Source organism: Fusarium phalaenopsidis, assembly GCF_050370095.1.
Source record: "Fusarium phalaenopsidis strain FUZ10S chromosome Unknown contig_32316, whole genome shotgun sequence".
Classification (NCBI taxonomy): Eukaryota; Fungi; Ascomycota; class Sordariomycetes; order Hypocreales; family Nectriaceae; genus Fusarium; species Fusarium phalaenopsidis.
In genome coordinates, this window is record NW_028145399.1 from 2,558,264 (window position 1) to 2,586,097 (window position 27,834).

Genomic DNA, 27,834 nt, shown 5'->3' on the forward strand with positions numbered 1-27,834 from the left:
CTTCGATGCTGTAGAGCTTCTCAAGCTCACCATACTGATGCTTTCCTTGCATCATTACCTTGCCTGCGGGAGTGCCTGGTTCTGGGTGTGGAGGCATAAAGCGGCTGCCACACTCGCAAGTCTCGTTCTGACGGCATTCAAATTGGAACTCGCGATATGTGCAGTAGAGAATTCTCCGAGACAGCATGCGCTCTTGATAAATCCAGGCTCGAGTCAGGGCGGGAAAGGCTTCCATGAACGTTTGGATATCGGCCACTGCAATAGCGTGCAGCAATTAGAGTGTCCAATCCATCTGCTTGGACACGAAAGCACGTATCACTTAGCTTTTCTGGACAGAAGCAACCACCGCGGGAGTCGGGCGACGATATTGCAGCTGTGGTGAGGAATCTGTTGTGATAGATGTCGGCCATCTTGCTGGACTCGATTTGCCAGTCTTCAGCCGAGTCTTGGATGATGCATAGGGAATCAATCCAGAGATATCGAAGTCCAAGATTCCTTGTCAATGTCACAGCGTCTCCAAACGTCTTAGAGAGGGTCGCAATGGGGATGCTGTTGAGGTGACTAACGATTGTTTGCGATGTGGTTGTTATGAGTTTATCCTTGCCCCAGCAATGAGAAAGGCATGCATAGGTACCAGTGCTACCACTTGTTTCAACAAGTTGGATGGCAGAACCATCGGAGGTGCTAGTCGGCTTGAGGTCTAGGCATCGCTTAGGAAGGGAAACGTCTCGACCGGAACCACACTGTCCATGAGTTGTCTCACAATCTTGTATCCAGCTTTGTGCGAGGTTCAATGAAGTAGACGTGGATGTATCGCCTGAGAGAACTCTTGCCGACTTCAAGCCATGGATGACAGATTTGGCACCTAGATCATCACCGGGTGAGCCCTTGATCGTCACATCGAGCATTTTATATACCTGATGGTGAGAAGAGCTGAAAAGAGAATGTTCTTTGTCTCCCTGCACTTTGAGAAGAAAGCCGTAACAGATCCATTCGAAGACTAGATGATCAACATCCATGTTTTCACGACTTGGCAGGAGACTCATCAACAAGGCGTGGAAGAATTGACAACAGCCGCAGCCTTTCTCTCCAGAATTCTCTACCTCTTTCAACGTGAAAGCTTCTCGTTTGAGCTTGAGGGCGCTATTGGCAATTGTCGTGTCGTTCTTCAACGTCTGACGCTGCTTCAATATCGATGACTTGCCGAGTTTTTTGATGTCTTTTCTCTTCTGTCGTTTCTCGGCTGGGGTCGTCGTTCGCCACCCAGTAACATCTTATCTGGTCTTCCATACTTCACAGTCGAGAAAACAGCCTTGTGTACCGAATTGATCAAAGATGTAGATATGCTCTGCCTCATCCTGAGTGACAGGCGTGAGAGCTGCGACCTCTTCGAGTGTGACAGCCGTGAGTTTCATTTTGCTGTAGAAGATGTTTTGATGAGGATGCGGGGTTTAAATTGTTCAAATGCTTCAGCCTAGGTGGGTTTAAGCCTGTATGCCTATGATTGGAAGGGCTACAGGGACTTGAAGGGAGTCTCCCGGTAATCGCCGAGCCTTGGATGCAATGGAATATCCCCAATTTCCTCCATCTTCTTCTCCAGCAGTAGTGTCATCTGCTTGACTGTCACCTTATACCGCACGTCATTGTAAACATTAAGCAGCTCAAGCGGATCTTCCTCACAATCAAACAACTCCCACTCCTTCTCTGACTCTCCGCCTGGTCTCGCCCCCTCAATGCAAAGATCCTCGTTATACCAATACCTAAGCTTATACCGCTGATCACGCACGCCATAATGCGCATAGGCCTGATGCACCGCATCATTATGCATCCAGTACCTATGAAAGGCAACCTGCTGCCAATCCGCCTGCCGCCAACCGTTCAGAAGCTCTCGGAATGAAACACCCTGCATGTAGCTCGGGACCTGCAAGCCAACGAGATCGCAAAAGGTCGGGGCGAAATCGACATTGCAAATAATTTCATCGCACACGGACCCAGGTTGGATTTCCTTTGGATAGCGGATTAAGATGGGCATTTGAAAGCTCTCCTCGTACATAAACCTCTTGTCGCACCATCCGTGTTCACCGAGAAAGAAGCCCTGGTCTGAAGTGTAGGCTACGACGGTGTTTTCTGCAAGACCCTCCTCGTCTAGCCAGTCTAGCATGCGGCCAACGTTTTCGTCAATACTGTGGATTGTGCGTAGGTAGCGCTGCATGTACCGCTGGAACTTGAACTCGGCTAGCTGATCTTTCGAGGTGAAGGTGAAAGCCTCGCTGGTTTCTTTGTCTCTCAGTATTAGATTCGTGACGTCGTCTGGTTGGGGGATCTGTGACGGTGTCAGTAGCGTTCAAATTCGTAGAGTCTTGAACTCACCTTTCGGCCTTTCCAGGTCCAGGTGTCAAAGAGCTTCTCGCCAACCATCTCACGTGGTCCTTCAGGCTCTACCAGACCGAGGTCGAAATACGTCAGATCCTCGGCGACTCTCATCTTGACGATTGCAGCTGCCCGCGCCCTATTCTTATAGTCATCCGTAAAAGTATCAGGCACCTTGACCGGGTTCTTGTATAAGTCGGCATGTTTGTAATGATACTCCCATGATCGATGTGGAGCCTTGTGGTGGCACATCAGGAAGAATGGTCGCTCAGGATCCCTCCTCTTCATCCACTCAATGCTCTTGTCCGTAGTGATATCGGTAGCATACCCCGGTATGCGCTTCATCCCCTCCGGCTCGAGGGTGTATGTCCAGGTCCCTCGCCTAGATGCCATTTGCCTAATATGGCTGTTTGATAACCCCCGTGGCCTCGAAGCTGCTTGGCAACGTTGGGCAGCCGGTTGTTGATCTTGGAGTCGAGGGTGAGCACGCCGTTGGTGTGGTTGTGCGTCCCTGTCAGGATGGCTGCACGGGACGGCGTGCAGATGCTATTTGTAACGTAGCAGTGGTTGAAGCGCATGCCCTCCACGGCGATGCGATCGATGTTTGGCGTCGAGTTGATGCCGTGGCCGTAGCATGAAATCGATTTGGCGGCATGGTCATCGGCCATGATAAAGACGACGTTAGGGCGTTCTGGGGCCATCTTGAGAGTGGAATATCCTGGTAAAGGGGAGAGATGGTGACTAACCGGGAGAGGACGATGGTTGAAGTAGGAATGGATATGCTCAGGGGTAGTGAAGATTGGCAGATTTTGCAGTGGTGCAATATGATTTACCGATGATCCAAGATACCAGAGGGTTTAAAAAACACCATCTTGCCGATGGCCCAACTTTGAGACAACCGATGGAACGAGCGAAAGGATCCATTCCATGCTCCACCGTCGGGGAGTAGCGGCCCCTTGACTCTAGCAAGTCAAGACTCTGCAGGGTGATGCGGCTCGTCTATCACAAAGACCACTCGGTGTACAGCCAGCCCGAGTACCGACGTCTCGGGATGGGAACTGGGGCGGGGAGTAGCGGAATCCTTGGTATAAAATTCACTCTGGCAGCTGTCGAGGCTCCGCGGAGAATTGTTCCCCTGGAATCGCTCGCTAAAATGATAGACTGTACTTGAGGTGCTCGCGTTAGTGCGATGGCGAGATCAGCTCTGTCAGTGACGAAATTGTAAACCCTGATAATTCCCTGTAAGGTGTGGAATTCATACATCCTCAGTTAAGCAAGAAGGTATCTTGCCAGGACTTATAAAGTATGGGGCAAGAACGCAGTGGCAATGTCTCCTCATCGCCGTCACTCAAAGACTTAATCACAATGAATCAAGTTCAAGACGAATCGCAAAGTATCCCGAGACCAGCAAGGATGACCAAGAGGCCGACACCGTCATCGGCAACAAGGTCGATGCCCATCTCACCCTCAAAGATGCCTTCCGCTACTACAAGAGCGCCATCGTCTAGTCCCTCATCATATCAAACGCCACTATCATGGAGTCGTACGACCTTATCCTCCTTAAGTCGTTCTACGCCTACCCTACCTTCAAGAAAGCTTATGGTGAGCAGCTCCCCGACGGCACCTGGTCCATCCCGTCTCGCAGGCAGGTCGGACTGTCCATGAGCATGAATGTCGGGCTTATCATCGGGGGGTTGATCAATGGATGGATCTCGGACAAGTACTCGCCCCGCAAAGTCATGGTGTGCTGCCACTTCGTTCTCACGGGCTTCATCTTCATTACCTTTTTCGCAACCAGTGTCAAGGTGCTGTTAGCAGGAATTCTACTGCTGTAAGATATCAGTACTTTCACTAACTTCTACTATTAGCTTGCTAATTGTTGTACAGCTCTATCCCCTGCGGCTTCTTCATCACTTCCGCCTCAAGCTACGTCTCTGAAGTCTCCCCCACCGCCCTGAAGCCATACCTCACAACCTACATCAACCTCTGCTGGGTCATCGGCCATTTGATCGCCGCCGGGGTCCTTGCAGGCATGGTCAACATGAACAACCAATGGTCCTACCGAATCCCGTTCGCCATCCAGTGGGTATGGCCGCTCCCCCTCCCAGCAGCGTGCATGTTCACCCCAGAGTCTCCATGGTGGTTGGCTCGGAAGGACCGACTGGTTGAGGCTGAGGCGTCGTTGCGGAGACTCTGTTCCGCGCCCGAGGATGTTATTGGCCAGCGCCAGACGCTGGCCATGATCAACGAGACGCTGAGGCTGGAGAAGGAGACTTTGAGAATCCAGGGGGGTTATCTTGATTGCTTTAAGGGAACAAACCTCCGTAGGACGGAAATCGCCATGGTTAGTTGGGGATGCCAGATTCTTCCTGGCTTCGTCATCCAGAACTACGGCACGTATTTCTTTACTCTTGCTGGGTTACATGCTGGGAACGCCTTCAATATGTCTGTTGGTGAGTTGATGACTTCTTTCCTCCAAACCAACCTCTAGTCGCTTATATGCATTTGTCCAACAGGCAACTACTCTATTGCATTCGTTGGCACCGTCCTCTCATGGCTGATGATATCACGATACGGCCGCCGAACTATCTACATCGCCGGTCTCACAGCCATGCTCCCCATCATGTTCACCATCGGGTTCCTCGATCTCGCGCCGGATGCATCTCGCGTTCGATGGGCACAGGCGTCAATGCTACTCATCTGGTTCTTTGTCTACAGTCTCTCCATCGGCCCTGTCCCGTTCGCCATTGGCACTGAAGTCGGGGCATCTCATCTCCGCACCAAGACAATCGCCCTTAGCCGGAACACTTACTACCTGCTCAGCATCGTCAACACCGTTGTAGCTCCGTACATGCTCAACCCGGCCAACGCCAAATTGAAGGGCAAGGCTGCGTTCCTGCCTGGAGCGCTGACAGTTTTCATGTGGATATGGGCGTTCTTCCGACTTCCTGAGACAAAGGGGATGACTCCCGAGACCCTGGATCACCTGTTTGGGAACCGTGTGCCTACTCGGAGGTTTGTTGAAGAGGCCAAGAAGTATCAGTAGCCAACGTTATCCGGCGGCTGTAATCCGAGCAGAGGGAGGATATCTAGAGTATCTCTATCCATGTCTCTCAATCTCCTCTAGGCTGAGCAGTTCGATAGCGTCCAAGTTCTATGTCTTGGATAACGCGAGTTGAGGTCGATCTGGCGAGTCAAAGATGGTGAACGGCACACACATTTCAGAAAGAATGCGTAGACTACGCAGACTACGTGCGCGAAAGAGCTAATCATGGTGCCTGGCTTCAGGTTGAAAGAGATATGGCAGCTCATTCGAGGAACGTTGTTGAATTAAGTCATGAGGATTTCAATCACAAACCGTCCTCAGAAATCAGAATTCATATGACCAATTCTTTCTTACAAGAGAAAGATCTTGCCTTCTTCTTATCCCATTTCCGTCACTGGTGCTCATCTCCCAACACCACAATTCCCCCACGCCTTTGCATTGCAGTTCTCATGACTTGTCGTTCTTGATGATTCCTCTGATCCACTGGACTGCTGGTTCCGTTTCCGACCACGAGTACCAGGACTGCCTAAAAACGAGTACAGCCTCCTCTGGCGAGCCCATAGCGTACATCCCCGGCACGCTGTAGGCGTAGATCTCTGGGTTAAGCACACCTGGCCAAAAGTGTGGGTTCATCCCCTTGACCTTCTCGTACAATTGTATCACCTGACGCCGCATTTCGGCAATTGCCTCCCCAAGATCACCTCCAACGATGTCCTCGCGCGACAGAAGCACATCACTCATGGCTTCCTCCTTCAAATACTCCATCCGAGCGGCGTTTGTCGTGTTGGGCTTCTTCTTCACGAATTCCTGCAGTCCCATCAAGTCTTTCATCAAACGAATCTTGATAAGTGTCAAGGCTACAAAGAAGGAGAGTTGGATGTGCAGGGGCTTCTCATCCACAGGCTCGAGCGCGTTCTCCCCCTTCAAGTCGAGAAAAGGCAGTTCCATGTTTCCCCATTCGTAATTCGAGGTTGCCTTGACAGCATACCATTTGATAAAGTCATACGCGTCTTGGTCCCTTCCTAGACGGAGAAAGAGCGCTGGAATCGAGGATCGAATGCCCAAGTTGTCGCCCCGAGAGAGTTGAAGCAGACCAAGAGAATGGTCGAGTGCTGCTTGGACGGCCTCGCCCGTGCGGACGTTGAGAAGAGCTGTTACATATTCTTGCCGAGCTCTCATGTATGGACGAGTTCCTTGAAAAGTCCAGAAATTACCCATGGCGTTTTCGAATGCGTTTGGTGGGGTGTTGGCATCGCCAGGGTTAGCCCGTAGAGCGGCCTCTTCCTTTTCGAGCTTGGTCTTAGTCTGCTTGATCGGGACGCATTGGACCTTGTGCCTGGGTCGATCGGCTCTCTGGTGTTCAACGCCACAGTAATTCACGGCGTGGCAAGCGCTGCAACGGAAGAGCTTGGCCCCCTGCACAGTGGCCTGGCAAGGGTTTGGGTAGACATTGCAGGTCTGGAAGGGAAGGCCGAGATTCATTCGCGGCATGTTGGTCAATGAAAGCCGTCAGGGCCTTGGTTGAAAGTAGGAGAATTAACGAGTTAAACTATCCAGAAAAAGCTTGGATGTCAGGCTATGCTGCTGAGTCGCGCTGTAGCACGACGCGCTGCTGAGTGACGATCGTGTGGTGGGGGCGACCTCGTTGAACCAGGCGATCGACATCAGCAAAACAGCTCCGCCGGAGCGGATTATAGTAGTGCCCGAAGCCCCTCCAGACGGTGCAGGGTAACCACATGTCACTCTCATCCCCATTGTCGACACCTTCAAGCTCCTCCATCTGGTGCTTGCACTGAAGATAGTCATCAAACTATGGTCATTTTCCGAGATGTAATGACAGGGGAGACGATTGCAATAAAAAAACGTGGCCTTCCAAGTGCTAAGTAAGTTTAAGAGTCAAAACGTAGGAGTAATGTGATTTGGAATCAGATGTACACTGCAAGCAGTACGAATGAGAATCTAGTCACTAAGCTCATAGTCCCAATTGCGCAGAAGGCTCTAAGTGGGCTGAATTAAAGGTCCCAATTGCGCTAAAGAAGGCAGCTAGTAATCGCCTTCAACAGCAGCTTGCAGCCTACTTGCTTGCAAGGGCCTCGTAGGTATGGCAAGGTGGTTAGGTGGCTGTGGCTAAGTGTGGCTATGGTGGCAGGCTGCAATCTAGCTTCTGATTGGTTATATCTGAAGAGGATCATGAGCTTAAGCAATCGGATTCTTATTTGCGCTGTCAGCGGTGTGCGAGTCACGTGATACAATTTGCACCACCGGAGATTACTACAGCTCTCATCACCTGGACCATCACGTGCGATTAGATAAGATCTCTGAGTGCAATTACATAGTTAAGTAGCCTAACCTTCGCATTTCTAAGCCCATACAGCTAACGGCCGTCTCGAGATAGCCTCATCAAAGCGCCAGTTGCGGTACCAATCGTGGCGCCATGGTAGGTATCAATGACAGCGCTAATGGCAGCGCAAAAGAGGGCTATATCAATGGCATGACTCAAACATATATGAAGATGAATTTTGGGCAAAAACTGCATGTCGTTTTGTGCTGAGAAGGGAATTAGAAAACAAACATTAGCCTGAAAATCCGTCACTCTCATTACAATTTCAGACAGGCCCTCCTCCCCCACAGTGCCCCTCAATTGAATCCATTCTGTCAACCCTGCAACTCAGCCCTGAACTCATAAAGCCGACCTCCCGAGCGCTCGTCGACTGGGAAGCATCTGATCTTGGTCTCTCTCTTCTCATTCTCATCCACGCTGACTCTCTTGGTTGCCCCCGCGATGGAGGAAAAGGTCATCTCTCGCTGTGTGTTGGTCCCGTCGCTCCGCATCGCCGAGATGCCATGGTACACTCCGATGGTAGCGATTACGAATGAGACGGCGTAGACAGCTACGAGGACCCTCCATTCGTAGTCAAAGTAGTTTGCTACATGCCGACGTACGCACTCGTATCCCGTGTCCTCACCGCCGACGTTGGTGCCTGAAAGCTTGGAGGGATCGGCTGCCCATGCCACCGCAAGGAGTTGACCATCTGAAAGAAGAGATACGAGCAGATCCTCATAAGCTCGACATACCTCGTCGTGGAAATTTGGGAGGAGGAGACTTTCAAATTTGCCGAGGAGCGTTGTCTTTGTGATGCCGCCGTTTGCGGTGGGCCCTGACTCCGGCAACATGACATTGCCTTCTAGCTGCTTGCGAAACATCATCCCGATGCTGTGATATGCGGCAATCTGGCGATACCTGGGATAGTCTCTTCGCGGTCTGACATAGCTGGTATTCGGTGTGATGACGTTTTTATCCAAGGTTCCGTCGGTAGGCTCTTTCTCCTCCTTTTCGAAAACCGTGTCGATAATCTTCTTCTTGTAATCTCGGTTGAGCACCTTATATGTCTGAACTCCGTCCGTATAGTCGAACCTGACTGTGTAGTTGACCTCCCAATGCTCGCAAGCAAATATGGTCGGCTCATATTCGCTAGTCCACCCCTTTTGACTATTATTACGAGCATGCGGAACGCTCAAGTCCTTCACAGCAGAGTATCCAATCCAGATGATTGGTTCAGTTCTGATGGCGCCGAGATTTTGAGGGAATGGAGGCTCAGCCGAAGGGATACCATTGAGCTTCAAATCCTCCATTTGGGGGTTAACGTACTCTCCGCGGAATACATCTGCGAAATAGGTATAGTTCCCGTGAGGAACGAAAAGATCCGTGGTGAAGTTCTCGGGCGGATGGAGTTACCGAATTTCTTCGGTTCAGATTCAACTCCCCTGGCCAGTTCCTCGCAACTGTATCCTGGCCCGATGAATTGGATCTGGGTTGAACAATCCCAGCCTTTGCCGCAGATTTCCTCGGCCACACTCTTTCTTTGAATTGGTTGCCCGCTGGAAAAGACGCCAGAAACGATACGCTCAAAGGAAGGCGCGGGGCCGATGAAATACTCGAAGATGTCGTACTCCTCCTTGTCCTTTGTTGCCCAGTTCCCCTTGTCATAAGTCCAATTGTATGCAGAAAGGGAACGGCCATTCAAGATCTCACCGACGGCCTTTTTTGGCTCCTGAAAGCTCGTTTTGACTTCCCCTTCAAAGTTCAGAGTCCTGACTGATGGGCAAAGGAGAGACTCTTCTTTTTGTTTCAATACAACGTCGAGGGTTGCCGACGTGAAGATGACGACGAAAGGACTGGCCCACATATAAAGAGCGAGAAACATGACGAACCAGGACTTGATCCATGCCTCTCTGTTGAAGAGTTCCATGACATTGTGCGCGGATCCGAAAAGAGAGTCAACGGCCTCAACTGAAAAGCCTTTTTGCCCGACTGCTCTCCAAGCGATTTGTTGGTAAGCCATGATGGCAGCAACGACGAAGTTGGCCTTGGCGATGAATGAGATGAGTTGACCTAGACGGAGCCACCACTGTTGGTTGGTGGCCAAACGGCCGTGGAGATGATAGTATAGAAAATGATGGCCAAGGGCACCCACAACGCCGATGACGAGGCAGGCAATCATAGACCATTTGCTCTTCAGAACTCTAAGCCACCAGGACGTCGGCTCGGGGAGGGCAGTGGTGGTTGAGCGACGGAAGACACCCACGTTGGGAGTCTTGGGATCGACGATGTGGACGGGAGTGTTGCCAATGAGGCCCCTTTGATTGTCATTAGTGCGATCGAAGCCAGGAGAGTCTCGCAGATCAGGGCTCGATGGGTCAACCCAAGGACCGTGTTGTTGCGAGATTGATTCAAAGTGTTGGGGAGGACTAGTTGGCGACTGCGGTGAAACAGCTTGCGGTGAGATTGCTTGCGGCGGATGGACCTGGCCCGGATACGGTTGAGCTGGGTAAGTTTGCGGAGAGACGGCTTGCCCGAGTGGAGGGGAGATGGATTGAGGAGAGAATGACTGTGTGGGATAAAGTTGAGGTTGGTAGGCTTGCTGAGAAACCGCATGGTGCGAGAAGTCTTGTTGCGAGTGGCCTTGCTGGGAGAAGCCTTGCGGGGGGTAGTCTTTGGTAGTGTAGGTTTGCTGAGGGAAGGTCTGAAGAGGGTAGGCCTGGTGTGAGAAGACCTGCTCCTGTCGGTCACTTGGAGGTTCGCCCCCTATGTGTTGGTGGTTTTCGGGTCCCATCTTGAGCTGATTTTGAGACGCGGCCGGTATGCTGTCCCAATCGATGTTGTTCGAGGCAAGTGGAGGACCCAACGAAAACGTCAAAAGAGCCCCCAAGCTGACAGACTTGAAACGAACTCGGGTGATTATATGGAGCATTAAGTGGCAGCCCTACCTTCTCGCATGTGGCATCGAAAACGCCCCAACTATTCAGCTTATGCAGCTAAGAGACAGCCTGCCTGTGGCCTCAAGCCTAGATAATGGTCCATCCTGGTAAAAGAAGGCTCACTGACCAGGGCGATCAGATCCTGCCCACAAGACGCGCTTCTCGGGATCGAGACGACTTGGCTGCGGATAACGAGATGTGATGGCTGGGCCATGGCTTGGTTGAGGCCCCGTGGATTGTTAGTTGCCAAGGAAAACAAGGCTGTGGGAGGCGAGAAAACCGGCTCTGGGCCCATCCAAGACGGGAAATGATGGTGTTGGTGAAACTGCGGCTGGCGAGAAAGAGACGGAAAGCAACCAGGACACACCTTTTGGTGGATAGCAACAGAGCCTCATTCGCGCGGTCGAGACAACGGGATGAAAGGGGGCGGAGGCTTGGCTGTCAGACTGCAGATAACCCTGGTAGCGGTGTGTGCTAGCACAGCCTGATCTGGATAGCACCTCAAGGCCAGGCCTGACGGTTGCCCTTTTTCTTGATTTGAAGATATGCGTTGAGCCGTGATACAAAACGTATATCCGTCATTCGCAACCATTATTCTATTTGTGTCGCTTAAACTGTTGCATTTGACATAAGGTAGTTCTCTTGGGGGCCCACTGAGACACAGCTTCTGGATCTGTGTGTTGGTCGCGCCCCCCTGCAGGTCCCCTCATCAGGTAGATTTCTTGCGAGTGGCTGACAGCTGTAATTTCGAGAGCGGGGAAGAAAGTCTGCAGATTCCCCCAACTTGCAGGCATTCTCGTCCTTGCTGTTGCTAGTTGGACACACAGATCCAAATTAATTGGGCGGGATACGGGGATGCTACTCTCCATTAGCATAACGACAACTTGATTGTGATGACGAAATATGTCGCTGCTTTCTCTTCGAGTTTAACAATTAAAATCAAGTCCTCTCTTAAATAGACTGAACTCTTTGCTACTTCAAGATCTAAGGCTCGCTATTTTCTTCGCTCTCCTACGCCAGCTCCAATATTGATTCGTCCGAACCCTCCTAAGCGAGGATCGCTTTTGGGGTTCATTGGCGATGAAACTCTCAGCACTCACGAGGGAAGCCTCGCTGTATATACCGGACGCGATCGCCGCTCTCGCTAGATTCACACACCGCTCAAGACACAAGCTATTGTCATCATCTAGCAACCACGTCGGTGGTGCATATTCGACGCCGATGCCGACATGCTCCTGTCCATCTATTCCGTGGTAGATGCCATACTGATAGAGCCTATTAGCCAGCGTCACCTGGGCCTTCATATGCTCTTCTGTATCTGCAGAATCTTGTAGCCAAAACTCGGGACATAGCAAGATATCGCTCCGGTAAACAAGAGACGCAAAGTCCACAAGGCCATATACAGGTCTGCAAGTCCTGACAGGCCCACGAGGTCTCAATACCCAATTGCTGAGACAGTAGATAATCATGATGCCGAATGAGGCGTAAATGCTATTGGTGCGAATGTGAACGTTGTAATTGCCATTTTCGGACTCGCTAAAGTCGAAGATCCGAGCCACTACAAGGTAAACAGAGTTGCTAAGTGTGGCCAAGACAACACCAAGGATGACCTTATAGTGGCCGAGCTCGATGGCCTGAGCTATGCAGCCAACAACGTTGGGAGAGAGGTAATCCAGGAGCATGCTATTCGCCGCGGTGGCACCTTTCAAAATCTCGTGTCCTGACCCGAATATACGATGACGATCCTCATTAGGCAGAGGACTTGCCATGTTCTGGATTGGCATCATCGTGCGCATACAAACGTCTGAAGACAGAAAGGTTTGATGGAACAATCCATACGCCAACGCGGGAAGAAGTGAGAAGACGATGGCGCGTTGTAAAGTGCCCGAGAGCATGAAAGTGAGGCCGAATGGTCGGAAGATCAGGCCTTTGGCCCAAGCATAGGCCGCGACAGCCAAGAGAACGAGGCCCATGGCCGTGGTGAAGATGATATACCGGTCGAATAAGTACATAATCCAAATTCGATCAATATCCGTTCCGTAAGAATCCAGTTCGAAATCAGAGGAATGGTGATCTTGCCGTCGAGTGGGTTGCTTAGATCCGAATGGGCCGTTTCTGGGGAGGAATCTCACGCCATGAGTGATAATGTTGGTCTCTTCTTGCTTCCAGTACCCAAGACGAAGAACAAGGCCATTTCTTGGCCATGTCTTTACCGCATTCTTAAGTGGTCTGAGATTGGAGTAGTCTATCCCCTCAAAGCTATCGAATACGTTGGAGCCTTGAAGAAGGCAAAGCTGCGAGGCAAGGGGAGCAGGATTCCACTTCAGGCCAGTCCGTCGGCTGCGCAGATGATGGAAAATCCAGAGAGTGGTTGCAAGAAGCCAGAGGTAGATGGCCAGGCCCACGAATCCAAATAATTTAGAGACATGAATCTGCCAACCTCGACCGTCCTCAACAAGCTGAAACAAACTCGACTTCAGAGGTGTTAGAAGCCATGTACTCAGTATGGTAAGGTTAACCACTGCGCTCAGATAGTCGCCACTTGCGAAGAGTGAGAGGATCTGCTCAGGATTCAAGTTTCCGCTAGGCACCCCGTTTAGTGACATACTCAGCAAATTCTTAGGCAGCCGGTCACCGTCTTTCCGCGAGGGGGATATGGGGATATTTGCCATGCGCACGTAAGGAATGATACGGTTATACCACTGCACTGTACCTCTCCAGGATACAGTCGTGAGAGATCCAATGGCATGTAAAGCCACATCCAAAAGCTGGAGCGGGACCCAAAGTGGAACCAAGGAGGTTGTATTTCGCCCAAGGCCACGAGAGCTACCACGCCGCCCATGCAGAGAAATTGCCACAGTATGAGTATAGATAAGTACCATGTATTCAGCACGGTAGGACGGAAGTTCAGCTCGGGGAGGCTGGTGGTTCGACGGGCCTCTTGCTCGGTGATGGGGATGAAGGGGGTCGAGTTACCTGGATTGTTGGTCCTCATTCAAAGATTTGGCAATTGGGGCTTACCACAGTCGGCTGATAAGCCACAGGGCTGCTCAGAAGATAGAGGTGCATTGTCTTGGGCATTGATCAAGCGCCCATGAACGTTCTCGAAGACTTGGCCGGCGTTGTCGTGAAGCTCAAAATGAGGATAGCCACCATGATCCCTGCCAGTCATACTGCGAAGTGGGAAGCCGTCCATGGTGTTGGAACTTTGTCTGGGGAAGTTAAAAAGGAATGTAAAACCTTGCAGCTTCTCTATAAATACTTGACGAAAGGGAGGTGAGAGGAAAGGTTGGGCTGGTGTTGGGTAGCTCTTATGTTTTGCCGTGGTGCTGACTGGGTAAACGCCACGGCGGCTGTGGTGCAATATTGTCCAATCTTGATTCTTGAACTCACAGCCTGGTCTGCATGCCTTTTGCACTTTTCAGAGGATTTGCTTGGCATGTCGTGAGCTGAAATCAGTATCTTCATAGTACATGACTGCTTGGAAAATATAACGTCGTCGGGAGAGGGTGGGTTGCACGGCGAAAACAACTCATAATTATATTCTCACATAAAGTGATCTTCAAAAAGATGTATATATAAAGAAGTTATGACCTAGAGCTTGTGGATGATGCTTGGCAGGCAGTGAGTAAAATAGCACAAACAAGCTAGGCTAAGAGAAAGAAGGGCAAAGTATATGAAATAAACCCTGTAGAAAGAGTGACTCACTGTAGTTAACAGTGGTAGCGATTCCTTGACTTGGTACCCTAACCAAGGGTGTGACAGCTTTGGGGGCCATGACGCCAAATGTTCAGCCGCACGACAGGGAAACCAAACCCCAGAGGCCTCCAGCAGCGCCGTTGAAATGCTCTAGAAACACTCTCCAAGACCTTGAGGGCAGGGCAAGACGCTGGACGCATCTAAATTAGCACTGTACGTATAGATTTCAAGACAATAAGAAGTGCACAAAATAGGTTAGGGGGACAGGAATAGCGTTTCCTTACAATTTTTCGTTTTGAGTGAGATTAGGATTTGGACATTCACGTCGTCGCCGAAGTTTTTGTATACATGGATGTAGTTGGTAAACTTGGACATCTTGCATTGGTGGAGAATGGGGTTGAAAGATTGGCCGTAATAGGTTCTGAGAGCTGGCTTGACCGTCTCGGGAGTGATGGTGCGTTTGACGCTCTCTGCGATATGTCCTCGGGTGTGTTTGCCGATCTTCTGGCTCAGTTACCCCATCAAGGGCCGGGCTTCAACTATATCAAAAAACACAATATCAACACACCATAGCATCATATCCCAATGCTAACGCAATGGCCGCAAGTTATTGACGCTGCTGAACATATTGTCATCATTGGCATATTGGTACATTCATTTAGCATCACATACGACACATGGCTCGCCCTTCGTGCATGCATTTTATGACATCAATGATCGAAGAAGACGCCCAAATTCTAACCTCGACTATCTCTGATAGTACCACATGTTCTCCCAGACTCTCGCGGAATATTTCGGCAAATATCTCGTCTCTGCAGAACTTTGAATACCACCAACATAATATTATCTTATGTATCAGTACCCAGCTTCACCTGTTGATGTTTAAACTCCACCTCAGCAGTGCGGTTGAGCAACGACAGCTTCGATCTCGACCAAGAAATCGCCAGGCAGCTTCCCAGCCTGAATCGTGGTCCGGGCCGGCTTGGGATCGGGAAGCATACGACCGTACACGGCATTCATAGCAGCAAAGTCATCCATGTTGGCGAGGTACACGGTTGTCTTGATTGCATACTCCCACGATGTACCTGCCTCTTCAAGGATAAGAGAAATGTTGTCAATAACAGCGGCCTAAGGCTTTGTTTAGTAAAGTCATTCCTGGTCCAGATCTCGATCATAACTCACCACCTGAGCCTCGATTCCTTCAGGGATGGTTCCGTTGACGGAAGGAATAGTGCCGCTTGTATAGACCATATCCTTGGTCGCCACGCCACCGGCTGTGTAGCATTCGTTTTAGAATCTTCTGTAAGAGACATGTCCCTAAGACTTACACAGAATTGGACCTTTGTTGCCGAGATGCGTGATCGGCGACTTGGACCGTGCCTGAAGGGCAGGAGAGGGAGCAGCAAACACCGCTCCAACGGCAGCAAGCACAAGAGTGGTGGTCTTGAGGAGAGTCGTTCCAATCATTTTGATTCGATTAAATTCGAAAAATTGACGGATCAAGGGGCCAGTGAGTACCGTGCAATTGGCTAATTGGTGAGGAGCTGAGACAGCAATAATGGGCTGAATCCATTCATACAATCCGCCGGATGATCACTTAAATACCATCGAAAGCACATTCTGCCAAGACGAACCTCAATGTCCCAACCCTCCGGTCGGAGACGTTATTCAGCAGCCCGGTTGGTTGGAGTAGTTGGAATGGTGAATTAGGTTAGGCTGTGTTGGTGGTTCACCCTTATCAGTGTTGCCAAGACCATGCTTGTCGTTCTTCGCCCTACCACTTCGGGTCCTCGCTGTAGTCTAGGGCGCACTCCACACTTGACCGCATCAGCGGAATGTCACCACGCCCTGTGGTCAAGACGAAGGTTCCCACTTCTGTGCATTAATGGCTCAATGGACCCGATATGGTTGATTACGAGGCACTGCAAGGGAATGAAGATGCTGGTGCCTCTTCATGACATAACGGTTGGTCCTTATCGCCGTCAGTATCTTTGCTCGGCTAACTTAACTTGCAAGGCTGGGGACTTTTGCAACCGACCTTGTTCCGTCGGTGAGAAAGGTAATGTCGGACAGACACCTCAGGTCCCTTATCTCTTCGGTCAATTCAACTGAAGCCCGACTTCCGGAAACTTTACCCTAATGACAGGCCCTGGTTATGTCTCCACGCGGGGATCGGAGTTAGAAATTAAACCGGTAATAAGTTTAGTGTGCTATCCCCGCCTCGTGTCGAGCTTCCCCAGCTCTGGCACTATCGTTCCTGTTTATCAGTTTTACGAGAGTAATGTTCCTGAATACCAATGACTAAAAGATACTCTTGATAAATTATGCCACGCGTTCCACGCGTTCTTTGAACTGTTGGTTGATGCTTCTACTGTGGGTGCCTCAAGTGAGTCAAGTCCGGTGTTGCCGGACCATGGCCAATTAGCCATAGTGGCTACTGTAACTTTTAGGTTGCCGTATGTCGATGGCGCTTACAAATAAGGTTAATTGAGAAGTTGCCAAAGCTGCTATACACAGTATGTATGAGCATTGGCCCAGTAGCCGCTGCTGAGAGCAGATGCAGACAAGTGAGAAGCCAAAGCTTCACGTCCCAAAGAGATGCAAAGCTAGTCCCTCAACTCTTCTCGTCTTTTTCCTAATGTGGGAAAATTCTACGACAAGTTCGTTGGAAATCTGTTACCCCGCGTGCCAAGAGTCTAGGGACAGATCCAGAGCGGTGGATGTTGGTAAATCTTTATCGGCGGAACTACCCCGTGTTGTTATCGTGGGAAGAATCCTTCCAAGTTCGCCGATCAAGGTCAAGGGTTCGTGCAGCGATAAGCTTAACCGAAGCTAACAAAGTACGGAAACAACAGCAACCAACCTCGTGGTAAACGTCATTTGTAAAGACATTGCAACGCAGATCTGGTGATGTCAGAGTATCACTTACGACCCGTTTTGGGTAGTGCATGTGTTAAGCGTTACCGACACGCGGCCGGGCTGCCCTTCCGATGTCACTTTTCTCCGCCGAGCGTTATCAACTTTTCTATTACGTAGCATAGATCTTCTAGATACAAGCGTAAAGATACAAGCGTAAAGAATCGGAAGAGAATGTGCGGGATGTCCTATCTATTGACGAAAAGGCACAGAGTTGCATCCGGGTACTGGAGCCAAGAGCAAGCTTATAAGACAACCTTGCAGCTGCTCTTTCAAGGGTATCCAAGCAGATCGACAAGATCCTCAACTTTGGAAGTCAGTGAACCTTCATACAATCCTCAAGATGTTCACTTCCAAGGCAGCTTGGTTTTCTCTCCTCATTCTCGGCCGCGGCACTCTGTCCAGCCCGACTCCCGCCCAAGACTCCATCTTCTTTCATGGTCTGGGCGGCGTTTCTTCCGAATCGGTCCACAATGTTCACCTTACTTACGGCGATGGCTTCCCGCATGGCAACGTCCGCGTTGTCTATGGGGACTGCGCCCTTAAGAGTCCTGGCCAACATCACCATGAAGTCACCTACCTATTTACGGAGCCTGAGTCCACCCCGGACCGCCTGGTTTGGATTGTGCCAGAGGATGTCATCCAGCGCGGCTGTCTCCACGCATACTCAGATGGTCTTCTTCTCGGTCGGTCTGAACCCATTAGCTTCTCGAAGCCCCTTCGCAAGCGCCAGTCTCTTCACGAGATTGGCGACTCGAATGGTCTCTGGTTCAATGGTGTGAAATACCTGCAGGAGAAGAACAAGACCTCTACTGTCTCGGTCAAAGAGGCCAAGAGCAAGAAGATCGCCATCGTCGGTGGCGGCATGTCCGGACTGATGACCAGTCTGCTCTTGACATCCGTCGGCATGACCAACTGGCATATTGTCGAGTCAACCCAACGCGTTGGTGGCCGGGTTCGCACCAAGTACCTCAACGGCACTAGCCCAGACGAATATCAGTATCAAGAGATGGGTCCTATGCGATTCCCAGTGTCGGTCAAATATCCAGACACGAACGAAACTCTGGACATCCAGGATCATAAGATGGTCTTCCAACTTGCAGACGTCCTCAACGAGATGAATGGTGGCAACACCTCTAAGCTGGCGGTCAACTTCATCCCTTGGATTCAGAGCAGCCCCAACACCCCGGCCAACTCCCGAGGTTATCGTCTGCCCAACGGGCGGATCCCTAGCAGCTCTCAGATCGCCGCCGGTTCCAGCATGCTGCCACCATCTGCAAACGCCTCTGACCCCGAGGGCGCCGAGCTCGGTGAAGGTTTCGTGGATCGCCTCGTTGACCTGACACCTGAGCGCATGCGTAACATTTCCACCAACATCTTCAGCGCCCACCGCGAGGCCATCGACCGCGGCCTGTTCCACTGGTCCGAAGCCGGCTACCTCAAGTACCAGCTAGGCCTGGATGCAGACACGGTGGACTTTCTCGCCGGCTCCGGTAGCTCTCCCCTGTGGGGTGAATGGTATGACAACGTCTACTTCTCGGCCATGAACTGGCGTACTATCGACAAGGGCCTCGACTCCCTGCCTCGTGCCTTCGTGCCTCACATCAAGGACAAGATTACTTACGGTAGAAAGATTACTGGTCTTCAGCACAACAATGAAACCTCGAAGGTGTCTCTAATCTGGAGGGATGACCCCTTGGACATGACTGCGAAGTCTGAAGAGTACGACTATGCTGTTGTGGCTGTCCCCTTCTCCAAGGTCAGGCTTTGGAGGACTCCTGCCTATTCCAGCCTCCTGTCAAGGGCCATCTCCACACTGAACTACGCTCAGTCCTGCAAGGTCGCTCTCCACTACAAGACCCGTTTCTGGGAGCATCAGGAGAATCCCATCTTCGGAGGGTGCGGATCAGTTGATATCCCCGGTGTCGGCTCTGTTTGCTATCCCGCCTACAAGATCAACTCGACGGGCCCTGGCGTTATCCTGGGATCCTACACTTCCGGAGTTCCAGCAAGGTCCGTCGCCGCGCTGAGTGAGGAAGACCACGTCGCTCTCATTCAGCGGGCCATGATGGAGGTCCACGGCGAGGTTGCCAACGAGCAGTGGACTGGGAACTATGACCGTCAATGCTGGGAGGTTGACGAGCATCAGGCTGGTGCTTGGGCGTCTCCCACTGTTGGCCAGCAGGAGCTCTTCATCCCCGCGTACCACAAGACAGAGCTCAACACCATCTTTGTTGGTGAGCACACAAGCATCACCCACGCCTGGATTTTCTCTGCCCTGGAGTCTGCCGTGCGCGGAACCACACAGCTCCTACTGGACCTTGGCCTTGTCGACGAGGCAAAGCAGGTTGTTGATACATGGATGGCTCGCTGGATCACTGTTTAGAATAGGCATCTATCTATAAATAGCAGTTAGACAGTGCGGGTGGAGCCCGGTATAATGAAGCCCGATTCTGATGAAACCCGATTCTAATGAAGCCCGAGAGTTCTAATGAAGCCCGACGGTGCTAGTGGAGCCCGATATCACGGTATTTGCTCGCTTGTTCCTAACCCGCTTCTTTGTCCTTTATAGGCGAGGCAACCCGCAGCATAGATATTACCCCTTGCAATTAACTCTTCCCATGATAGCTCTCAGCCCCCTTTCGCGCCCACTCTTGTTCTTGGCATGGTTCATTATAAAGACATAGATTTCTGTCAAAGCTGTATAGAGAGTGACCACTGCAGCAACTAACTCCTCGCTCCCATCCTCTCTTCTACCATCGACAACTCTACGGTGTTTCTTGATTCCCTACCTCTCAAGGAAGCAAATAGCCACCAAATAGCCACCGCTCTCAGTTCAACATTTCACACATCCCACCAACACCAACATGGCCCCCGCCTGGCTTGAAAAATACATTGTGCGTGCAGACCCGACCCCGGATCCGCGACGCGCCAAGGAACAGCCTGCTTTGGAAATACACTACACCGCCCTTATGGGCCATCGCCGGATCTTGGGCGTTGAAGGTGATACGATACCACGTTACGAAGTAAAGCGAAAAGCTATCCTCGCGGCCTGGGGAGACAAGTGCTATGTCACGTCGCCTGCCGATGGAGACAGGGAGGTGGCCATGATAGACTTCCACGCCTTTCCGCCCAAAACCGAAATCCAATTTCCGCAACGAAACCATGAAGTCATTATCAAGGCAACCGAGGGGCACTATAAGTCTAGCGGTGGGCTCGGTCGTTTGCATTGGAAAGCAACAGGCATGGTTGCCTACGGCAGGGCTTCGTGGGAACTGAGGGATGAGTCGGAAATGGTGATGTCGGTAACGATCGACGACTACCAAGTAAATGGGGTTATTGGCCTCTGGAGGGACGGCCTTGATCCGGAGACGGTGGAGGAGCTTGTGGTGGTTGGGATTTCTCAGATCGAGGACTATAAGAAAATGCTGAGGGGTGCTAAGAGGTCCGGTGTCCAAGCAGCTGTCAGTGCATCATGGCTAGCGGGGCACTGGGCGTAAAAGGGGGAATTAGATACAGTGATGTACTGTGTGGGGGATAGAGAAAGTTGAATGAGCCGAGAGGAGTTGGTACATACCCTTAACTACCTACAATTCATATGGAATAGTACACTCGCTGATATCAAGCATAGTAAGCAGGATGCATGGTTTTTAGGCGCACACCTGATACAATAGGCATTTTCTCTATTATATACATAGTGGGGATATGTCAGATAAAGCTTGGAATCTATTCTGCCTGCATCCCAGCCATTCTGACGCTTGAAAACTGCACTCCTCTAACTTTCTATTTCGTGGTAGGTCAGGCTCTTGTAATTGTTGGACAACCATGATCATGAACCCTTAGCTAAAGCACAAATAGGCAAATGCTTTGGCACCACACGCTTGATTAGTAGCGGCCTTTGTTTCCTCCTCCCCGGAGATGTCATTGACCATTGACGATACGAGTAACATGAGCCGAGCGTTCCATGTTGAATCTGCATTCGCGCCTTGTGCGACGGCATCGTACGCAAGGCATTTCAGCGTCATATTCTTCGGTCGACATTACGCACTTGGTCTTCCTGCATCTGCATGGCAAACATGCTATTGATTCTCAACTAACGCATGGCAGAGCTCTAGGAAGGACGACTGCCTCACCTTTGTAGGCTCTGTGATACCTGTGCATCTCGATTACAGCGATAGTGAGGAGTAGGTAATAGTGGGATGTCCTCGGGCCGTAGAAAATCTGGGGTAAACGGGTGACTGACCCACTCCCACAAACTCGGAGCCAATGAACCGCATTGACCGGTTATTAATCACAAGGCACCTACTGGTTACAGCAGAGGAAGTTCAGTGAGGTTGTCCAACTGCTTTAAGGGTCAATATCTAATCCAGTAAATCTATCTAACTCTAATGACCTGAACTCTTTTCCTTGCTTGTGCTTCCGGTCTACTGTCCACCGTGCGCTTTCCAAGTCTGGTTTAGCATCTCTCTAGCAGTCAGCATTTTAATATCCGATAGCTGATTGTTGATGGCCTTCTCAGATGGCAAATTGAACTCTCCCAAGACCATCAGCATCTCCAAGATTGCATACAGTCCCTGGAGGTGCTCCTTGGGAAAGAATGGATATGCAGGAACATGGCAGGGTAGTTCGGTGATCTGCCCGTTTTTGAGCTTTTCCAGATCATCATGATGGACTTTGAACTCAGTGCCTAGTTTATCGAACTCGGTTAGTTCACGACTTTGACTACCGGGCTTTCACACTGACCTCGCGCCTCTTGAGCAAGTCCCAGAAGCTCGTTCCAGGAAAGTTTGTCCCCCATAATATACGTTGTTTGTTGCCACTCGGGGATCTCGAGTAGCCTTGCGACGACCTTTGCGACGTCAAATGAATAAGAAAAGGCAACAGGCTCTTCACCAGTGCCCGGAATGGCAGCAACAGCGTTGGCAATGTCAATGACCGGAACCGTTGCAGTCAGGTGTGTTTTGATATAAGGCATTCCCCAGTAGTCGAGGAAATACCCTGGCGCAATCTCAGTCCATTGCAAGCCGGTGGTTCGGAGAAGGTCCAACGCCTTTCGTTGAAACACAGCCCACGGATTGAGAGGTTCCTTGGACCTAATAAATTGACTGTTAATCAGTGTCATTGAACAGAGCAGGCAAAGGGCAGTTTATGTAGATTTAGATAAGAAGCGAACTCACGAGTCGGCATTGGGAATGCTCCAGTTACTGGGAATGAAGCGCTTGGTGTGCTTGGATCGATCCGACGCACGAATCACGGCGGCTTCGACTTCAGCCAATTTGTCATCGTGAACACCGAGGCAAGAAATAACGGTATCTATCTCGTGCGTCTCCAAGGCTGATTTCAATGATTCCTTGTCGTTATACTGGACTAGAACGGTGGGTGCGTCTGGGTCAACCGTGGATGGAGCCTGAATCATGCGTCTCGTCAGCAGATGAAGATCAAAGGATGAAGTTGTGGGGACCCGAACCTGGCGACCGAAGATAATCACCGTGTGACTGGGGTGCTCTTTGAGAGCGTCTACAATGGTTTTGCCCACATGGCCTGAGCCACCCAAGACGGCAACGTTGACCATTATATCTGACGAGGTTGGATGAAGATTGAATGACCAGGAAGTGATTGAATATGAGTACCACAGGCCGAAAGGTACTCGGTATATATACCTTGCCAAACATTTTCTGTGCTTTTACAAGGCCATTAGCTGAAGGTGTAGTTACCCGGCTAGGAGACCACCTCCGGACTCCGAGCCGGTGCGAAGGCCGAAATCAATTCCAGCTTCAACAGCCAACTCGGACTTCTAGGAATTCCGAGCTTTGCGATGGCTTAATAAACAATTCTATACCCCGCAGACCGCGCGTTCCATCCAAGTGATAAACATCATAAAACCTGGCGGGGGTCATCCTTCTAGCGCAAAGCCTTCGAGTCATCACGCCTTCGTCCACATTTCCCCCAATGGCCATTAACTGGGCTCAGGCTCTCCAGCTCGCAAGTCTGCTTGTAGCTACACACTCTTCTGGTAGATATTTCGTCGACAGCTTAGTATCATCACAACTGAGAACCCGCAGGGTACGGACTTTGCTCCGACAGAGTGGCTGTACACAATGCCTTGCTCTTGTCAGACCGAGATACAATAACTCGACAGTGGTTCCGCGCCCGGGATTTTGGGCGCAAGTACGGGCCCTTTGTGGTGACCGGCTCCGGCATGGGCTTCCTCGGGGCTGCTTTACTAGGTAAGTTGTCCATCAAAAATCTTCCGGCTTCATTGAAAACAATAATAACATTTCCCAGACGGCATGAACAGCCCTACTTTCGGCCTTAACATTGCCGCTTCACTCTCTATGGGTTTAGTTGTGATGTACACTGTGTTGATTGTGTTCCCTGTCAACGACAAATTGCTAGATGCCCATTCAAAGTTGATGAGCCATAAAAGGTCTGATGATGATTCTCAGACTACAGAAGAGATTCGAACCCTAGTAGCCGTATGGAAGACTGCTGACCTCAAACGAACTTTGCTTTCGACATTGGCGGCCTTGGCAGGTCTGATTGCTGCGTGTAAGCAGTGAAATGTCAGTAGCCGGAAATGAATTGGTGATTGGGGAACTAGAGCAATAGGACATCCTTAGTGGCAACCACACGGTTTCTTTGCTAGGAGTCAGACCATTATCATCTAGAGAAAAGAATATGAAGCGATGGTATCGGGGCAGGATGAGGTCGATGAGACAATTTACAATCCTTCCTAGCTACCTACGTAGGCAAGTAATAATGAACCCGTTCATATCAACAACAACCGCTGTACCGCCCAAATACAGGCTCACCATCTTCCTTCCCCACATAAATGAAGATTTTGAGCTCGCTCGAGCCTTCCTGCGCCAAGTTCTTCACCGCCGAGGTGACCAGAATAACAACACTGAGTGACCAAACTGACAACCCAATGGTCATCCAACAAATCCGCGGGCAGCTCTAGGGCTACAATTTGTACGGCTCCCAGCAAGTCGAGTGATGGCAAGTTGATGAGGTCGAATGCCAATCCCTCGACGATATTGAACAGCGGCATCCCACGTTCCCCGGAGGTCTCCGCTCGGAGTTTTGGAACAGAGGTTGGTTCCAGACTCGGCAAACATCCCTTATGAAGCCGGATATTTGGTGGGACCGCGGCCCGTAGTGCACCGCTTGCTACAGAGTTCAGTGGTGGTAGGTCCAGCTGTCGCAATCCAGGTCCATACACTCTGGACATCAAGAATTGTACAGCCGTGCTGATAATCGGGTGACCAGCAAAGGGCAATCTTGTTGGGGAGTAGGAATGTCAAAGCGCTCGTCGCCCAGGATCTCTGACGCTATGTGCTAAAGTCGTCTCAGATAGGTTAAACTCTCGCGATTGGTTTTCGTGCCTGGTCCAGGGCGTCAGGGGTATAAACCTTAACGACGAGTTAATCGGGACAAGTGTCAGCACTACTCCGTACCAGCCACACAGACATAAGCACATTAAATCAGGCTGTTTTGTCATTCATTGGTGGTGTGCTTTGAGCTTATTCTAAGTTAGTCTAAATTCCTATGCTCCTAGGTTATTCTTATTACACTCTTTGTTCAACACTTCTGGTTGAAATCATGGGTGGTCGGGGTCGGTTTATAGTTTTTTTTCCCTCACAATAACCAAAACTCTTTCGCTATGTATCAAGCATGTTTGTCTCTTATACCTAGCACAGGTCAATTCAAATGCTCTAAATAGACGAATAGACCTCTTGTCAATGTTTGCCAAGGTGGCAGAGAAGCGGCTGTTGAGCCGAGGAACCCGCCCTAGAGATCCGGGTCCCGGAGATCACGGACCCCGACTCGGGAAGCCCAAGCGCGAACACTTTCCCCACAACCTGCAAACCTGCGGAGTCGACGAATCCATGTCTGTGACATGCAAGGCTCGAGAATTAAGCTTTATTACGCATATCCCTGTTTTTTGAGCTAAGTTTCGCAGCCTGTCGTTGTCCGAAGTGCGAGGTCTCACGCGTTAGGCTATGCCGCGACCATTATAGCAGCAAGCATACAATGATAAAACAAACCACATGTCATTCGGAATATCAAACTACTAGCTACTAATGACATGCAACTGCTGAGGTTGTCCAAGGCGCGCAGAGCTGTAGAGCTCTACAGGGTGTACAGGTATCGGGGGTTGTGCTCGCCCAACTCATTGATCTCCTCTTCCGTCTTGCCCTCCATTCTCCAATCTTCCTTTCCAGACAGCTTTCTATTGTTGAGCCGTCTGAAGTGCAGGTAGACACAGCCGTGAATGACAATGGCAAGGACGAGCATGCCAATCGTGGCGGCGTAGCCAGGGCGGTAGTGAGGCTCATAATCGTTACTGAAGAGGAATGGTGCCGCAACGCCGGCCGAGTTGCCAATGGTAATAAAGATGCCACTAGCAAACGCACGCTTACCATAGCGCGGCTGGTTAACAGTGATCCAGGCCATTCCAGATCCCGAGCCCGTCCATAATCCCATGGCAACAAAGAAGCAACCTGCAAAACTCATGGCGACGCTGTAATTCGCGATCAGGAGGCAGTAACCGATGATCATTACAACTCCACCTCCCATGCAGAAAAGGCCTCTTTGTTGTGTGCGGTCACTGATGTTTGCGCAGATCAGGTAGACGGCGAAACCAAGAACGTACACGGGCACCGTGAGGCCTTGTACTTGCTTAGCGCTCCAGGTACCCATCTGTTTGATGATCGTTGGCAAGAAGACGCTGAAGCTGTAGAGGACCGAGTGACTGCAGTACTGAGCGATGGACAGGGCCCAGATAGTCCAATCCTTGACTCCAGCCATGACATCTTCCTTGTGTAGCTCTTGACCGGACACCGTTTGTCCAATCTCAGCTGCTCGGAGGGCCGTAAGAGCATTGCGTTCGTCGTCAGACAAGAACTTTGCCGTCTCGGGAGAGTTGGGCAGGATGAAAGGAACGACGAAGGCAGTCAACACCGTGGGGATTCCATTGATGGTGATGATCCACCTCCAAGCTCGCCATCCGGCAGCACCCTGCTCTACGCCGTCCCAGTTATCCAGCTCACCAATACCAAGGGCGACAAGACCGCCGATGGCTCCTGAGATGGCCGAGATGGAGTAAAAATAGGCGTTGCGCAGAGAGATGTGACGCTTCGAGTAGAACATTGTGAGATATAACATAATACCGGGAAACAGTCCAGCTTCAAAGAAGCCCAAGAGGAGACGACAGGCGACGAGGGCAGCAAAGTTGTTGACGAAGCCAGTGAAGCAGGCGACGATACCCCAAAAGAAGAGGAGGCCAGCAATGTATCTGGCAGGTTGCATCTTCTTGATGATCAGGTTGGAGGGTGTTTCGAACAACTAGGATTATTGGCGTTAGTCCTGTATCCATACATCGTTGTAGACGTTGCAGAGATCACGTGTTGGGTGAGGCTTCAAATCCAAGGAATAGTAAACTCCTACTTACACAATAGGTAACAAAGAGAATGGACACGGCGAGTTGATACTGGTCGCCAGTCAGGCCAAGCTCCTTCTCAAGCCCGTAAAGACGCGCATTGCCAATGCCAACTATCACCGAAAGGTCAATGTCATTCTCATGTTGGCTTTCGCGGGGTCAGACTTACCTCGGTCCATAAAGTTCATCAGGTAGATCCAACAGACACATGGAATAATGCGTCGATCGAGCTTCGTCAAGATCCTCTTCTCGGTTGCGTCATCGACGAAGGGGGCAGACTCGGTCGTGGTGGGGCCATCACTAGTAGCAATGGCTTCCTCCACCTTGCTGACCGAAGCCTGGTCGTCTCTGATCTCAGAGCTGAGAGCCATGGTGAAGATATGGATGACTTGTAAGACAAATCGACAAGCGTAGGCACAAAAAGTGGCCCAAAAAGGGGAGAGATAGAAAGGAAGAGTGTTGAGTGGAAGAGAGCAGAGCCTGGGTGAGACAAGGTCGAGGGTCAGAGACCTCCTTCTTTATACTCGAAGCCGATCCCTCACTCGTTTTCGTCAAGGTTGCAATTAAGGACGCGCGGGGTACTAATGCCCAGACATTATCGTCAAGGTGTCACGAAGTCCCATTGGGTGGCGAGTGGGAAAGAGTCATGCCCCAGACGCCAAGAGGGAGCGTGCTTTGGGGGAGAGCTGGGGAAACAAGGTCAGGCCCCTTGACGAGAAATCTCTGGGGTTGGGGTTTGTGCTTTGCGGAGAAAAGCCATGTGCGTACGTCTCAACGGGAACACTAAGAATTCGCCAAGCCAATCTCCCTCACCTGGTGGGTGGGGATTGCCCCCAATGAGTTGTCAGCATATTCATTATCCTATTTCTTGGCTTCCATCAGTGGCCTAGGAGAGCAAGATCCCCGACTTGGCAACACTTGGCAGCTTACATGCGAAACTCGTAATCAGCGATCGCAATCTTGGCAACTAACACCCAAGAGATATCACTGGTAGTTGAGAGCCGAACGATGACATTTCCTTGGATCACAACCCGGACAAATGGAATGTTTTCCTGTATCGGTTAGACACCCCATTTGCTATGCGGCGAAGTACAATATATGC

At 50.7% G+C, this 27,834-nt stretch overlaps 9 protein-coding genes across 9 annotated transcripts; 3 read left to right on the forward strand and 6 right to left on the reverse strand.

Annotated features, from left to right (window-relative positions):
- Positions 1–1,513: 1,513 nt before the first annotated feature.
- On the reverse strand, positions 1,514–3,071 carry LRP88_12401 (sulfatase family protein; the record flags this gene model as incomplete). Its single annotated transcript, XM_083248795.1, has 3 exons — positions 1,514–2,323; positions 2,371–2,724; positions 2,817–3,071. 3 exons carry the CDS (start codon positions 3,069–3,071, stop codon positions 1,514–1,516), a joined length of 1,419 nt encoding a protein of 472 aa, XP_083096225.1.
- An 834-nt stretch (positions 3,072–3,905) lies between these two features.
- Positions 3,906–5,416, forward strand: LRP88_12402 (uncharacterized protein; the record flags this gene model as incomplete). The annotated part of the gene is made up of 3 exons (XM_083248796.1): positions 3,906–4,201; positions 4,258–4,823; positions 4,887–5,416. The coding sequence occupies 3 exons, from the start codon at positions 3,906–3,908 to the stop codon at positions 5,414–5,416; spliced, it is 1,392 nt and encodes a 463-aa protein (XP_083096226.1).
- Positions 5,417–5,863: 447 nt separating this feature from the next.
- Positions 5,864–6,907, reverse strand: LRP88_12403 (zinc finger MYND domain-containing protein; the record flags this gene model as incomplete). Its single annotated transcript, XM_083248797.1, has 1 exon — positions 5,864–6,907. The coding sequence occupies one exon, from the start codon at positions 6,905–6,907 to the stop codon at positions 5,864–5,866; it is 1,044 nt and encodes a 347-aa protein (XP_083096227.1).
- A 1,164-nt stretch (positions 6,908–8,071) lies between these two features.
- Positions 8,072–10,352, reverse strand: LRP88_12404 (uncharacterized protein; the record flags this gene model as incomplete). Its single annotated transcript, XM_083248798.1, has 3 exons — positions 8,072–9,133; positions 9,307–10,054; positions 10,120–10,352. The coding sequence occupies 3 exons, from the start codon at positions 10,350–10,352 to the stop codon at positions 8,072–8,074; spliced, it is 2,043 nt and encodes a 680-aa protein (XP_083096228.1).
- A 4,916-nt stretch (positions 10,353–15,268) lies between these two features.
- LRP88_12405 (RidA family protein) lies at positions 15,269–15,841 on the reverse strand (the record flags this gene model as incomplete). The annotated part of the gene is made up of 3 exons (XM_083248799.1): positions 15,269–15,502; positions 15,557–15,648; positions 15,703–15,841. The coding sequence occupies 3 exons, from the start codon at positions 15,839–15,841 to the stop codon at positions 15,269–15,271; spliced, it is 465 nt and encodes a 154-aa protein (XP_083096229.1).
- Positions 15,842–17,633: 1,792 nt separating this feature from the next.
- LRP88_12406 (flavin monoamine oxidase family protein) lies at positions 17,634–19,676 on the forward strand (the record flags this gene model as incomplete). The annotated part of the gene is made up of 1 exon (XM_083248800.1): positions 17,634–19,676. One exon carries the CDS (start codon positions 17,634–17,636, stop codon positions 19,674–19,676), a length of 2,043 nt encoding a protein of 680 aa, XP_083096230.1.
- Positions 19,677–20,157: 481 nt separating this feature from the next.
- On the forward strand, positions 20,158–20,790 carry LRP88_12407 (uncharacterized protein; the record flags this gene model as incomplete). Its single annotated transcript, XM_083248801.1, has 1 exon — positions 20,158–20,790. The coding sequence occupies one exon, from the start codon at positions 20,158–20,160 to the stop codon at positions 20,788–20,790; it is 633 nt and encodes a 210-aa protein (XP_083096231.1).
- Positions 20,791–21,714: 924 nt separating this feature from the next.
- LRP88_12408 (uncharacterized protein) lies at positions 21,715–22,862 on the reverse strand (the record flags this gene model as incomplete). The annotated part of the gene is made up of 3 exons (XM_083248802.1): positions 21,715–21,977; positions 22,034–22,383; positions 22,468–22,862. 3 exons carry the CDS (start codon positions 22,860–22,862, stop codon positions 21,715–21,717), a joined length of 1,008 nt encoding a protein of 335 aa, XP_083096232.1.
- Positions 22,863–25,423: 2,561 nt separating this feature from the next.
- On the reverse strand, positions 25,424–27,103 carry LRP88_12409 (major facilitator superfamily domain-containing protein; the record flags this gene model as incomplete). Its single annotated transcript, XM_083248803.1, has 3 exons — positions 25,424–26,638; positions 26,745–26,845; positions 26,902–27,103. 3 exons carry the CDS (start codon positions 27,101–27,103, stop codon positions 25,424–25,426), a joined length of 1,518 nt encoding a protein of 505 aa, XP_083096233.1.
- Positions 27,104–27,834: the final 731 nt, after the last annotated feature.